At 38.9% G+C, this 15441-nt stretch overlaps 1 protein-coding gene across 3 annotated transcripts in view; it reads right to left on the bottom strand.

Moving 5' to 3' along the window:
• Positions 1–5341: 5341 nt before the first annotated feature.
• LONRF1 (LON peptidase N-terminal domain and ring finger 1) overlaps positions 5342–15441 on the bottom strand; it is a 45840-nt gene continuing 35740 nt past the window's right edge. For all 3 annotated transcript variants that reach the window (XM_036838931.1, XM_036838932.1, XM_036838933.1), the window contains one exon: positions 5342–6705. In XM_036838931.1, the coding sequence (XP_036694826.1) occupies positions 6547–6705 (159 nt within the window). In that variant the 3' untranslated portion in view covers positions 5342–6546. The remainder of the gene's footprint in view (positions 6706–15441) is intronic.

Here is a 15441-nt window from a genome sequence, read left to right as displayed (position 1 = left end):
CTACAAATTTCCCAACTCCAGTTACTAGAATCAATTATATCTGAAAAAGGAAGTTTTCAACCACTTTCAGACCCACTTCCACATGGCCTTTGCATCATAATCCTTGTTGTCAGCCTGAATTGAATGCTGTATTAGGTCCTGAGGTTGCGGTGTACCACAAACCGAGTGGCTTTCAACAGTAGGAACCTATTCTCTACATACAAAACCGGCAGAGCCATCTTCAAAGTTCATGCTGGAGTGGAGTGTCTCCAACTGAGGGGGGCCCATGATAAGAGAGAAACCCCCTTATTTACCAGGCAAGTAAGCACTGAAAAATTATAAACTGCCGTGAGGCACAGGCAGCAGGAAAAGCATAAAACTGAGTATAAAACACCAACATAAAGAAAAATCCTCAGGCAAACTGTTGTGATTTTGTTAGATTGACATTTGTTAAGTAGAACCTCGGTACTGAGTCAAGTGATGAGCCACAGTTTAACAAAGACTGAAAGGGAAAGTGAAATAGAGAAGACTGTTATTACTCAGAGGTCCTGGCGGAGGTCCATGGCAGCCTCGAGGGGCCACATGGGGAGGTTAAGGCAGGATGCAGGCAAAGTGGGACCAGCAGGACCTGGGGCACTTGGCTTCATTAGGGTCCACAGGTGCAGTGCTTTGCGGGTCCCAGGTTGAGGCTGGATCAGTTAATTCAAACCATAAAGAGCAGGGTTTAAGCTCACTCCAGGGGGCTCTTATGCACAAGTGGAGAAAGCTAGGAGGCAGGAGAGACTCTTTATCAGCAGGGGTGTTGGAGAAGTCACATCAGGAACTTGTGACTCTGAGGCTTCCATGGAGGGCACGCACCCATGGGAGGGCTAGTGTCAGTTCAAGGCCCCCACTGGGCACTTGGCTGCACAAATTGATGTCCAGGCAGCAGTATTATGGAGTAATTTAGTGAACCCCTCAACACAAACCAATGCCCACACTCCAAGATAGATCGAAGAAAAATTATCTAAACTGAAACACAAAGAGCAAAGAAAGGGAAAATAGAGCATCAGAGAGCTATGAAAGAATATCAAATGGGCTAACATACATGTAATGGTAAAGAAGAGGAGAAAAAGAATAATGTATATTTGGAGATATGTATGTGTGTATATATGTATGTGCATCTGTGGCATAGTTTAATACATTTACAGTGAAATACCAAGTCCAAAACACTGAATAAATTCAACTATTATTTCATGCTGAGAGAGAACAGGGAAGTTATTTAAAAATTGGGGTGCCAGGGAAGAACCTAGATCACTTAAAAGAACAAAAGTCAGGTTTGCATTAGACTTTCAGCAGCAACATACATGTATGTATGTGCCTAGTATGGGGTCTGGTACTTAAGAGGAGCTCAGTCAAAGGCCACTACTCCACACCAAGAGACCTGGTTATTGCACATCTGTTTTTACTTGCCACTTAACATCCTGTCTTGGGCTTGGACATTTGAGTACGAGAGGTAATTCCTAAGTCTGGTAATTCCTAAGTCTGTTCTAACTCCACAGATGTGGAAATGTCCTTGGAACTAAAGGTATGTTTTTCTTTCACTCCCTGGCTTGCACAAGGAGTTCTTACAGCCTTTCACCTTGCCATTTTGTTTTCTTTGCTGTCCTTGCTTAGATGTGTTCTAGCATGTTAGGCTGTTCAACAGTGATCTGTATGTTGCTACATCGTTATTTCTCTAGCTTCATATTCAATTTGTTGATGATAAGAAAATTCATTTCAGGAATCTCCTATACACTCCTTCCTCCCTCCTTTCCTTTACTTTTTTGGAAGAGTTTGTTGACTGTCTTGACTAATTCCAGTGATACTGGTTTACAGTTAAATCAAGTGGATTAAGATTTGAGAATCATTGAGTACACAGCAACAAAGGCATTTCAAAGAATGCAGAAGGTATTATAAGCATGGGGTATATAAGCTTATGAGATTTTCCCAATTTCAATGTTATATACCATTGTTCTGTTGTGGGTTTTTGTTTTAATTTGGGTCTCTGCGACTTGAAACATGGGGGATAAGAAGACGCCACAGTATGAGCTTGGGTTGAAGATTATGAACATTTTAATGATCCTTGATACATAACTGCAATATTACTTTCTAAAAAGGTTGTTAGCAATTTACACTGCTCCCAAAAATATAGGGCTGAGCCCAATTTGGCCATCTCATCATCTTGGTGAGGTGCTTAAAAATAAGTCCTAATGTTAATCGCTCTAAAATGCACCCCTCCCCCAAGTGTAAAGCCTACTAAGTCAGGGAGTCACGTCAGTCACTTCCAGACCCTTCACATATCAACCTTCTTAGATGCCTTAGAACTTGGGTGGTGGTAAGGTTGAGCCAGACTGCCCAGGTTCGGTCAGTTCCACCACACATTAGCTGTGTAATCCTTTGACAAATTACTTAACTACTTAGTGTTTCCATTTCCTCATCCTTACAAGGACACCACCTACTTCACAGGACTTTTCTGAGGATTAAATGTGCGTGTTTACCACATTTTGAAACAAAGTCTGTGCGCTTTTCAATATCCTACTGTGACCTGCCCCCCCCCCCACCAAAAAAAAGTCCTTAAGGATACTTTTAAATTTTGGTGAACAGCCAAAAGCTATTTGAAGGCAGGTCTGTAAGAGAGCTCATTTATTAAGCTGCGTCATAAATGTCCTATCTGTAAAAAATGTTGGCATTTAAGTGTTGGCTTAGGAAGAAAATTCATCTCATTGAGTCAGTCATTTCCCTGTGGATCGATGAGCCAGACGGTTGAGTTATTGCTGTTTTGTCTGTCCTCGGTCATCTAAGTTTGCCTTATTGTCCTATTTAAATGGATCAACTTGGTACCTAAGAAAGCACATAAATTATTACTCTTGAGCTAATTACTTGCATTATTTGTTTCTTCCCTATTCTTAAGAAACTTCTCTCAGATGAATGTTAAAACTTTGAATCTCTCCTCCACATCTCGATATTTCCCTCCTACTCTGCCTCTACTGATTTCTGCATTGTGTTCTGGAAAGGACCCCAACTCAACGCTCTGCCTCATTCCTTCATCCTTTGTCTGAATTCATTCTTCTATTTAACTCGTCTGCTTAGTTTATTTGTATGATTCATTCACTGACTCCAGAAACTTTTATTGAATGCTTCTGTGGTGCCAGGGACTGTCTGAGGAACATATTTTAGATCTCCAGATAATTTTTGGAATTGCACATCCTCAAATCGAAGGGCACTGGATTTGTTGTATTGTTTAGAATGTTTTCCCTCAAATTTGTAGGACTTAACTGTCTACTCATCTTTGTCATGTGGGAGCTCTGTTCCTTCCTGTGGGTGCTGGTGTGGTTCTGGGTGGCCTGCCTCTGCTGATTGTGGGGAACACTGGAACGCACGCCGTGTGAGCGAGGTCGGCAGCCTGCTGTCTGTGCATGAGAGCCCTCCATCCCATGTGGCTAATAAAGGTTTCATGGTCTTCTCTGGCCCAACGCCCACATTTGGTGCTTTGGCCTGAGAACAGCTGCTGTTGCTGCCTGCTGCCCTGGCCAAGTGGGGAGAGGCCAAAAGATCCAGCCGTGTCAAGTACAGCCTCCCCAAGGAATCTGCCCGAGTTTTCCAAGACCCTCTACCAGTCTGGGGCTCCCCTGCAGTCCTCCATTTCTGTAAAGCTATGCTCTCCTCTGATCTTCTATATTAGATCCCGTTTCCATATCTCAAAAATTCCTCAAAAAGCATTGACTTTGGTTTTGCAATGCCATTAGATTTCATTTTCTTTACTGTCATTGTTTTGAACTTGGGGAGGAAGGTAAGACGAGGTATTTGCTCAGTCTAACCATCTTTATTCAACTTCCCTTCTTAACTGGCATTTATTTCAACTCTGTTCAGTGGTCAGCCTATGTCTTGGAGATTAAATCTGTCTAAACTGCTAGACACTGGTCTTGATACTCAGGAGAGGGTTTATGTATTTAATTCAGATATCCCCCATAAGTGCTATAAGCAAAGTACAAGGAAAGTGCTATGGATTCAGGGTTTTAGCTGAGTGAAGGCATTCAAGTTGACCTCAAGGAACAGGAAGAACTGGATATGTAGAGACAGGTGTGTAAGAAAAGAAGATCAACAACCAGGTACCTTGGCTTGAAATATGGAATTCATGACAGAACTTAGTTACTTAAAGTGATAAGGGAAAAAAAAAAAGTCAGATTCTCCCCCCACCCCTTCTTTTTCTGATAATCTGAATGGAAAGTGCAGTAGGAAAAAGATTTCCAGAGATTAAAAAAAAAAATCTATAGACAGAATAACTATCAGAGATCATTTACCACAAAACTAGGGTCAAATGATAAATAAAACCCATGAATTTCCATCAGTATGTGTGTGTATATAGAGAGAGACCATTTAATGCTGCTTTGTGCATGTGTATGTGTGGACACATGCAAGTACATACCACGGATGTAGATTCAGCACCAGGTAACTCCTACTGCCGTCTGATACATATTTTGAGAACTATACAGAACTGTATAGGTAAACTCTTCATTTATACCACCCAGACACTATTTAAGCTATTTAACAGGCATTTGATAGTTTTTTATTACAAGAAAGTTCAATCTAACACTGCAGAAACTATTGATAAGGTACTTTTGGGGAATGGCCCATTCTTTAGACATTTTCTGTAGAACTATTCACGATTCGTGACTAGCATAATTGTGAGGGCAAAGGGTGGCTCTCTATCTAGGCAGTCATTTCTGCCTTTTTAATTAAAACATTCAATATTAAAAGATGATTTATTTATATTTTAAAACTCCTAGCTGGGAAATCAGGGACTGAAAGAATCAAGGCTGTTTAGCCAAGAGGTGTCCCCAATGGGGGTAACTAAGAGCCTTATCTTTATCCTAAAGGGAAATGGATTTTTCAGAGGTTGAAAAATGTGCCTTAGAGCAGCGGTCCCAAACTTTTTGGCTCAGGGACCAGTTTCGTGGATGACACTTTTTCCATGGACTGGGGTGGGGTAGGGGGTAGTTCAGGCGGTAATGCGAGTGATGGGGAGCGGCAGATGAAGCTTCGCTCGCCTGCAGCTCACCTCCTGCTGTGCGGCCTGGTCCCTAACAGGCCACGGACTGGTACCAGTCTGGGGGTTGGGGGACCCCTGCTTTAGAGGATGGTTCTAGGCCTAAACTTTCCTTAAGACACTTCATTGTTTGGTCAAAAGATGACCAAAAAAAAAAAGTATTTTGAAAGCTATAGCTTACATCTCACAGCACAAAACAGTAGGCAAAACTCATCTGTTCTCTACTCTGTGTAGCTTGATTCCTCCGCTGATCTTTTTTTGACATTAACCTAATCATTAAGAAAAAAAAAGTATTATGAATTTAGCTTTTATTCAAAATTAAATAAGCAAAACCAAAATTTTTAAGAAACTTTTACAAATTACTTACATAAAAGAAAGTTAAGAGGGACAGTCACAAGTCTGCAACAAATAATTACAAAAGTATCTAGGGCAGCATGAATACAGACCATGTCACAGCATGGTGATCTAACTGTGATATGAATAAGGCATAACTAACATTTGCACCAAGACGAGAATTAAAAAAAAAAAACCAAAAAACCAACATACTTTAAAAGCTTAGTTCTACATTAAGCTTCTTCTCTTCCCTTAGATCCTTAATGGGTTTATACTATGTAATTTTTTTAAACAAACATATCATGTCAAACTATAAATTACATAGATGGGCAGTTAATGTGAAAAGCGCCCCCTAAAATGTACAAACTAACTGGTACTGAACTGAGTTCTCCATTTACCTTTATGTACAGTTAAGTGTAAACCATATTTTCACAGTTTTAAGTGTTTTATGAATAGATGCACAGTACCAAGTCAGGTTTGCAATTGTTCCTGAAAACTGGCTCTAGGTTCTGCATCCGATGCCTGTTGGCTATTGGGATGCAAGTATTTACATAAATAAGAAACTGTGTCCTAGTCAATGGTCAAGACAGTTCAGCAAGAGCGGTATTTCCGACAAAGAGTGATACTCAATACCATAGCTTACGTACTTGTGCAAATTAAGCATCAGGACAGAGAAATCTGAGGCAAATTCAATTTGCAAAAACTTGTATCGCTACTGTTGTAAACTTGGGCAATAAATGACCCTCGGCAAGTTCTGCTCTCTATGGCTTTTTTTTTTCTTTTAAAATTTTAAAGCCAGAGAAAATGCACCCATACCACCCACACGGGCACGCACGCACGCACCCACGCACCCACACACACACGCACCCACACGCAGAGTTCTCATTTCATTTAGAGTATGGTACATAGTGCAACTTCATCACAATGTAGAGGTTTAACACACATTTAGTGTGTGTTTTTCTGTGCAAGTTCTTAGTGGTCTAAATCCTAGTTGAAGGTATTTGTTTGCAGAACCACATGATTCAGGAGGTTGAAGGAAAAAGAAAAAAAAAAGAACAGTTTCATTACATCTCTCAAACCAGCACTGGATGTGCAAAGGCAGCGGACAATCTGGCCATCACCACAGCCAGATTAGGGTAATTTTAGAGGAAGATCCAAGCAGTTGGTTACTTAGATTGGTCTCTAGAAAAATAAGTCAGTATATGCTGTATCTTTGTCAACCGTTCTTTCAAAGACTTCATTGACAAAACCGACAGCTGATAGCGGGGGTCGACGGGGAGGACGGCAAGAAGCCACCAACACCAGGCGGGTCCGTTAGGGATTGCCTAAAAAGAATCCACGTTGTACAGTGTTAATAAAACAAATATTTATGTAATTACAGCAGTAAAAAACCACCACCAAGCTAATCTGTATTGAGCACTTTATGGTGTTAGATTCTTTTTCTAACTCAAAAAAATTTTAATTGAAGTATAGTTGACTTACAATACTGTTAGTTTCAGGTGTGCAACATAGTGATTTAGTATTTTTATAGATTATCCTCCATATAAAGTTATTATAAAATGTTGACTGTATTCCCTGTGCTGCACTTTACGTCCTTGTAACTTACCTATTTTATACCTAGTAGTTTGTATCTTTTAATCCCCTTTACCCCTCCGCCTCCTTCACTTCCCTCTGGTAACCACCATTTGTTTTCTGTATCTGTGAGTCTGTTTCGGTTTTGTTGTTTGTTCATTTGTTTTATTTTTTTATACTCCACATAGAAGTGAAAACATACAGTATTTGTCTTTCTGACTTATTTCACTTATTATGATAATCTCCAGGTCCATCCATGTTGTCACAAATGGCAAAATTTCTTTCTTTTTTATGGCTGAGTAGAGTTCCATTGTAGATATACACACATACACACACACACACACACCACATCTTTATTCATTCTTCTGTTGATGGGCTTAGGTTGTTTCCATATCTTGGCAATTGTAAATAATGCTGCTGTGAACACTGGGGTGCATGTATCTTTTCAAATTAGTGTTTTCATTTTCCTTGGATATATACTCAGGAGTGGCATTGCTGGATCTCATGATAGTACAATTTTTAATTTTTTTGAGGAACTTCCATACCGTTTTCCACAGTGGCTGCACCAATTTACACTCCCACCAACAGTGCACGAGTGTTTCCTTTTCTCTCCACATCCTCACTAATACTTGTTATTCTTGTCTTCTTGACAATATCCATTCTGACAGGTATGAGGTGATATCTCAACATCACTAATCATCAGGGAAATGCAAATCAAAACCACAGTGAGCTATCATCTCACACCTGTCAGAATGGCTATCTCAAATCCTTTATCCATCATGTAAGGAGGGCACTATTATGCCCATATAAAATGGGGAAACTGAAGCTCATAAATATAATGCAAATTGTCCAAGATATCTCAGCTCATATGTGGCAGAGCCAAGATTCAAATAATCCAGACCTGCCTCATAGCACTCTTTCCTCTTCACTGACCTAAACAGGGTATCTCAATCTCAGGCTACTGGCTTCTGGGGCTGGACAATTCTGTGTTATGGGGACTGTCCTGTGCATTGTAGCATGTTTAGCACATCTCTGACCTCTGTCTACTAGCTGCCAGTAAGTAGCACCTCCCCCAGTTCTGATGGTCAAATTGTCTCCAGATATTGCCAAATGTCCCACAGGGGCAAAACTGTCCCCAGTTGAGAACTGCTTTCTTAAAATATATATTTAAAACACTAAGGGACTTCCCTAGTGGTCCAGTGGTTAAGGCTCTGTGCTTCCAATGCAGGGGGCATGGGTTCAATCCCTGGTCGGGTAACTAAGGTCCTGCATGCCACACGGCATGGCCAAAAAAAATAAATAAATAAAATATTAAGACAAGTTAATTGATATTTTTAAATGTCTTCAAAGAATTGTGGAATCCTAGGAAGGAATCCTAGGAAGGATATAGGAAAAGTCTCAGCTTCCAGTTTCATTTGAGAAATAAACATATCTCCAGCAAAGAACTTCATCTGATGCTGCAGGGGCTGACTACTGGCTATGGAATGAATTAGGAACTTATATACAAGAACGTTTAAGCCACCTTTACTACACACTGAATTGATTTTTACTGAACCTAAAACATGAAGTTTCAGAATGACAAAAGGAGCTATGACATGAATTGATATCAATAAGCTCCTCCTAGAATCAAACTGGACTTATCTGTGTCCTGCCTGTTGTCAACTCAGCATCACTGCCACCTTCCATACTTTAGAGACATCAGAAACTACTACATTTCCCAGGATTCCCTCCCCCCCCATGTGGGGGGGTGGTTCCAGGTTAAACATGACCAATGAGAGGCACTCTTTCAAGATTTGGAAGTTGGGAGAGGAAGCCATTGTTCTCTGGAGGCTGTTGCCAAGTGTGGGCAGATGTGAGATTTGCAGAAGCTTTCCAGAGCATTCTTGAAAACCACCTGCTCCACTACTGCAAACTGAGATACTGGTGGGGACTGCCCTGGGATTCCCAGGGATGACAGCAGCTTCCCCTGAAGTCCTGAGCCCGTGCTCCACTGTGTCAGGAAGAGAGTCCCTGAGCTCTGCTGACGATGGCCTGATCTGATCCTCCCTCCTCCAGCTCTCCCAATGGGGGTGTCAACTTTAATTCCGACAATAAACCCTTCACTCCCGGGATATATAGAGTGGCTGCTTTTGTTTTCCTGACTGAATCCTGACTCATACAGTATGACTAACTGAAAGCAGTGGAAGACGACTGCATAATAAAAGTGAGGGTGGTGGAGGTGATTGGAAAGTAATGTTGAAATTTTCTACAAGTTGGTTTGTTAACATTTAAAATGTACTTATTCAATTCTGTGCTCATCAAAAGCTGTTTCTATCAAGTTCAATCAGATTCAGGTAGCCAGGATAAAACAAACACGTGGCAACTGATATTATGCTGGACACAGAATGAGAACTCAATTTGGAGATGATGTGATGTTGAAATTTCAAGTTCAGGTGAAGGATTCAATTGAGATTCAGACAGATGTAGGCCGACCTTTTAAAACTGGAATGAGAGACAGTGTCCATCACAGGGGGATCAATTCTCTGTCCATCTGATATTCATTTACAGCCATTCCTTTATGTAATCTATTCCCATCTGACCACAATCATTGTATCCAACTCAATTCAAAAATGCTTATGCCTAATGCTTTGGTGGGTCTATTACCAGATTTTCCAGGATAGGAACTCTTCTTTATGCCTCTTGCAGTGCTCTGCTTGACCAGAAAGCACCTGCTATATGCTAATTAGATTAAACTTAAATGTAAACCCTAAATTCCAGATCAAGACCATAAGAACAATAGTTTCAGGAGGAGTGAAGTATAAACATGAAGAGACAAAAATGAATTAAAGTGGCAGGGTAAAAAGCTGGGGATAACAGAAGAGGTGACAAGATTTTTTAGAAGTATAGAAAATGATACAACTCTCAAAAGAATAACAGCAAAGCTAAGAGGCTCGAAGACATAGCTGTCTTAGAGGCACAATTTACTAGATGGTACCATGTCCCCTTTTTTTTTTTCTTTTTTTTTTTTTTAATTTAAGTATAGTTGATTTACAATGTTGTGTTAATTTCTGCTGTAAAGCAAAGTGACTCAATTATACACATATATACATTCTTATTTTATATTCTTTTCCATTATGGTTTATCCCAGGAGATTGGATATAGTTCCCTGTGCTATACAGTAGGACGTTGTTGTTTATCCATTCTACATGTAATAGTTTGCATCTACCAACCCCACACTCCCAGTCCATCCCTCTCCCTCCCCACCTCCCCCTTGGCAACAATGAGTCTGTTCTCTACGTCTGCTAGTCCATTTCTGTTTTGTAGATAGGTTCATGACAGGTTCATTTGTGCCATATTTTAGATTCCACATGTAAGTGATATCATACAGTATTTATCTTTCTCTTTCTGATTTACTTCATTTAGTATGATAATCTCTAGTTGCATTCATGTTGCTGCAAATAGCATTATTTTGTCCTGGCTGAGTAGTATTTCATTGTATATATATATGTACCACATCTTCTTTATCCATTCTTCTATCGATGGACATTTAGGTTGTTTCCATGTCTTGTGACATGTGCTATTGTGAATAGTGCTGCTATGAACATAGGGATGTATGTATCTTTTTGAATTAAAGTTTTGTCTGGATATTTGCCCAGGAGTGGGATTGCTGGATCATATGGCAACTCTACTTTTAGCTTTTTGAGGAACCTCCATACTGTTTTCCATAGTGGCTGCACCAACTTTCATTCCCACCTTCAGTGTAGGAAAGTTCCCTTTTCTCTACACCCTCTCTAGCATTTGTTACTTGGGGCCTTTTTTTTTTTTAAAAAAACATTATTTATTTGGCTGCATGGGGTCAGTTGCGGCATGTGGGATCTTCACTGTGGCATGTGGGATCTTTCGTTTTGGTGCATGGGCTTTTCTCTAGTTATGGCGTGCGGGCTCAGTACTTGTGGTGCACGGGCTCAGCAGGTGCAGCATGCAGGTTCTCTAGTTGTGGGGCGCGGGCTCTAGAGCACATGGGCTTAGTTGCCCTGTGGCATGTGGGATTTTAGTTCCCCTACCAGGGATCGAACCTGTGTCCCCTGCATTGGAAGGCAGATTCTTAACCACTGGCAGAGCAGAGCCCTGTGGCCTTTATAATAGTGGCCATTCTGACCTGTGTGAGGTAGTACCCCATTGTAGTTTTGATTTGCATTTTTCTATTAGCTATGTTGAGCATCCTTTCATGTGTTTGTTGGCAATCTGTATATCTTCTTTGGAGAAATGTCTATTTAGGTCTTCTGCCCATTTTTTGATTGGGTTGTTTGTTTTTTTGTTGTTGAGTTGTATGAGCTGCTTACACATTTTGGAAATTAGCCTGTGTCAGTCACATCATTTGCAAATATTTTCTCTAATTTTGTAGTTTGTCTTTTCGTTTTGTTTATGGTTTCCTTTGCTGTGCAAAAGCTTGTAAGTTTGATTAGGTCCCATCTGTTTATTTTTGCTTTTGTTTCTATTGCCTTGGGAGGCTGACCTAAGAAAACACTGGTACAAATTGTGTTAGGGAATGTTTTGCCTATGCTCTTCTAGGAGTTTTATGGTGTCGTCTTAAGTCTTTAAGCCATTTTCAGTTTATTTTTGTGCACGCTGTGAGGGTGTGTTCTAACTTCACTGATTTACACACAGCTGTACAACTTTCCCAGCACCCCTTGCTGAAGAGACCATCTTTTTCCCATTTTATATTCTTGCCTCCTTTATTGAAGATGAATTGACTGTAGGTGTATGGGTTTATTTCTTTATTCTGTTCCCTTGATCTGTATGTCTGTTTCTGTACCAATACCACACTATTTTGATGACTGTAGCTTTGTAGTATTGTCTAAAGTCTGGGAGAGTTATGCCTCCTGCTTCGTTTTTTTTCCTCAGGATTGCTCTGGCAATTCTGGGTCTTTTATGGTCTATATAAATTTTTGGATTATTTGTTCTAGTTCTGTGAAAAATTTCATGGGTGATTTGATAGAGATCACATTAAATCTGTAGATTGCTTTAGGTAATATTGCCATTTTAACAATATTAATCCTTCCAATCCAAGAGTATGGGATATCTTTCCATTTCTTTGAATTCTCTTTAGTCCTTTATTTTATTTTTTGGTGCAATTTTAAAAGGTATTGATTTTTACATTCCCTTTCTGATATTTCATTGTTAGTGTAAAGAAATGTAACCGAATTCTGTATGTTAATCTTGTATCCTGCTACTTTGCTGAATTCATTTATTAGATCTAGTAGCTTTTGTGTGGAGTCTTTAGGGTTTTTTATATATAGTATCATGTCATCTGCATATAGTGACTATTGTACCTCTTCCTTTCCAATTTGGATTTTTATTTCTTGTCTGATTGCTGTGGCTAGGACTTCCAATACTATGTTGAATAGAAGAGGTGAGAGCAGGCATCCTTGTCTTGTTCCAGATTTTAGCAGGAAGGCTTTCAGCTTTTCACCATTTAGTATTACACTGGCTGTGGGTTTGTCATAAATAGCTTTTATTATATGGAGATATGTTCCCTCTATACCCACTTTGGTAAGAGTTTTTATCATGAATGGATGGTGAATATTGACAGATGCTTTTTTGCATCTGTTGAGATGATCATGTGTTTTTTGTCTTTTCTTGATATGGTGTATCCCACTGATTGATTTGCATATGTTGAACCATCCTTGTGAACTTGGGATAACTCCCCCTTGGTTGTGGTGTATGATCTTTTTTTATGTGTTGTTGGATTCAGTTTGCTAATATTTTGTTGAGAATTTCTGCATCTATATTCATCAAAGATACTGGCCTGTAATTTTTTTTTTTTTTTTTTTGGTGGTGTCTTTATCTGGTTTGGTATCAGGGTGACGGTGGCTTCATAGAATGTCCTTGGGAGTGTTCCCTCCTCCTCAGTCTTTGGAAGAGTTTGAGAATTGGAATAAGTTCTTCTTTGGATGTGTGGTAGAATTCACCTGTGAAGCCATCTGGCCCTGGACTTTTCTTTGTAGGGAGTTTCTTTTTTTGTTTGTTTTTTTAATTACAGATTCTATTTCACTTCTGGTGATCAGTCTGTTCAAATTATCTATTTCTTCTTGATTCAGTTTTGGTGGGTTGTATGTAGAAACTTGTCCATTTCATCTAGGTTGTCAAATTTGTCAAAGTTGTTGGCATATTGGTTGAGATTTCTTTTTCATTTCTTATTTTATTTGGGTTCTCTTTTCTTGGTGAGCCTGGCCAGAGGTTTGAAAATCTTGTTTATCCTTTCAAAGAACCAGCTATTGGTTTTATTGATTTTTTTCTATATTTTTTAACCTCTATTTTATTTCCTCCCTGATCTTTATTATTTCCTTCCTTCTGCTGGCTTTAGGTTTTGTTGTTCTTCTGATTCTTTTAGGTGATAGGTTAGGTTGTTTATTTGAGATTTTTCTTGTTTTTTGAGGAAGGCCTGTATTGCTATGAACTTTGTTCTAAGAACTGCTTTTGCTGCATCCCATAGATTGTTGTTTGTCTCAAGGTATTTTTTAATTTACTGTTTGATTTCCTCGTTGACCCATTGGTTTTTTTAGTAGCATGTTGTTTAGTAGTCTCCATGTAATTGTTTCTCATTTCTTTTCCTGTGGTTGATTTCTAGTTTCATGCTGTTGTGGTCAGAGAAAATGCTTGAAATAATTTCTATACTCTTAAATTTTTTGAGGTTAGTTTTGTGCTCTAGTATGTGCACTTGAAAAGAATGTGTATTCTGGGTTTTTTTGGATATAATGTCCTGAAAATATCAATTAAGTCTCACTGTTGTATCATTTAGGATCTCTGTACCTTATTGATTTTCTATCTAGAAGATGTGTCCATTTATTGTGAGGGGGGTGTTAAAGTCTCCTACTATTATTGTATTCCCATCAATTTCTCCCTTTATCTGTTAGTATTTGCTTTATGTATTTAGGTGCATATATGTTGACAAGCGCATAATCCTCTTCTTATATTGATCCTTTTATCATTATATAGTGTCCTTCTTTGCCTTTTTTTATGGCCTTCGTTTTAAAGTCTATTTTGTCTGATACGAGTATTATTGCAACTGCTGCTTTCTTGTCATTTCCATTTGTATGAAATACCTTTTTTTCCATCCCCTCACTTTCAGTCTATGTGTGTCCTTTGCCCTAAGGTGGCTCTCTTGTAGGCAGCATATTATAGACTCTTGTTGTGTAATGTAATCTGCCACTCTGTCTTTTGATCAGAACATTCAGTCTATTGACATTTAAGGTAATTATTGATACATGTGTATTTATTGCCATTTTAAACCTTGCTTTCCAGTTGATTCTTTGTTTCTTTTATTTTATGCTTGTGTTCTCTTTTTGGGTTTTGTGAATCTGTTGTATGCTTTTGATTTGTGGTTGCCCTGTTTTTCAAGTACATTAACCCCTTCCTATATGTGCTTGCTTTAGACTGATAGTCATGTAGGCTCAAACACATTCTTAAAGAATCTACATTTTCTTACTTTCCTTCTCTACATTTTATGGTTTTGATGTCCTTTTTTTACATCTTAATGTTTATCCTTTTGCTATTCCTTGTGTTTATTGTTGCTTTCACAAATAGGGGTTTTTTATTTTTTTTCTTTTTGATGTGTATACTCGCTAGTTTATTTACTTTCCAATTGTGATTTCCTCCTTCCTATATCTTCTTGCTGCTTTTTTATTTAGAGAAGACCTTTCAATAATTTTTTAAGATAAGTTTAGTATTGCTGTATTCTTTTAGTTTTTGCTTGTCTGAGAAATTCTTTATCTCTCCTTCTATCCTAACTGATAATCTTGCTGGGTAGAGTACCCTAGGTTGCAGGTTTTCCCCTTTCAGGACTCTGAATATATCTTGCCACTCCCTTCTGGCCTGCAATGTTTCTGTAGAGAAATCAGCTGATAGAATTATAGGAAATTAACTCTGTTTTTCTCTTGCTGCCTTTAGAAGCCTCTCTTTAACTTTTGCCATTTTAATTATAATATGTCTTAGTGTGGGTCTGTTTGGGTTCCTCTTGTTTGGGACCCCCTCTGTGCTTCCTGTAGCTGGATATGTTTCCTTCTTTAGGTTTGGGAAGTTTTCAGCCATAATTTCTTCAAATACATCTTCAATCCCTTTTTCTCTTTCTTCCCTCTCTGGAATCCCTACTATGCATAGATTGGCCAGCTTTATATTGTCCCACAGATCTCTTACATTGCTTTTTTTTTTCTTTTTTGTTTTTTTCATTTGGTTTCCTGTCTGTTGTTTTGATTGGGTAATTTCTATTATTCTATATTGCAGATCACTTATTCTTTCTTCATTATTCATTCTGCTATCATTGCCTTTAGCTCAGCTTCCATCTCTGCAAATGAATTTTCTAATTTTTCTTGGCTCTTCCTTCTGGTTTCTTTTTACAGTAATCTGCATTTCTGTCGATGGCCTTTCTTAATTCCTTCAGTATTTTCATTACCTCCTTTTTTGAACTCGGTATCTATTAGACTGAAGAGGTCTGTTTCATTGTTCCTTCA

Source organism: Balaenoptera musculus, chromosome 21, assembly GCF_009873245.2.
Source record: "Balaenoptera musculus isolate JJ_BM4_2016_0621 chromosome 21, mBalMus1.pri.v3, whole genome shotgun sequence".
NCBI classification, from domain to species: domain Eukaryota; kingdom Metazoa; phylum Chordata; class Mammalia; order Artiodactyla; family Balaenopteridae; genus Balaenoptera; species Balaenoptera musculus.
The sequence above is the reverse complement of the archived record's forward strand: the minus strand, read 5'-3'. Positions and strand labels throughout refer to the sequence as shown.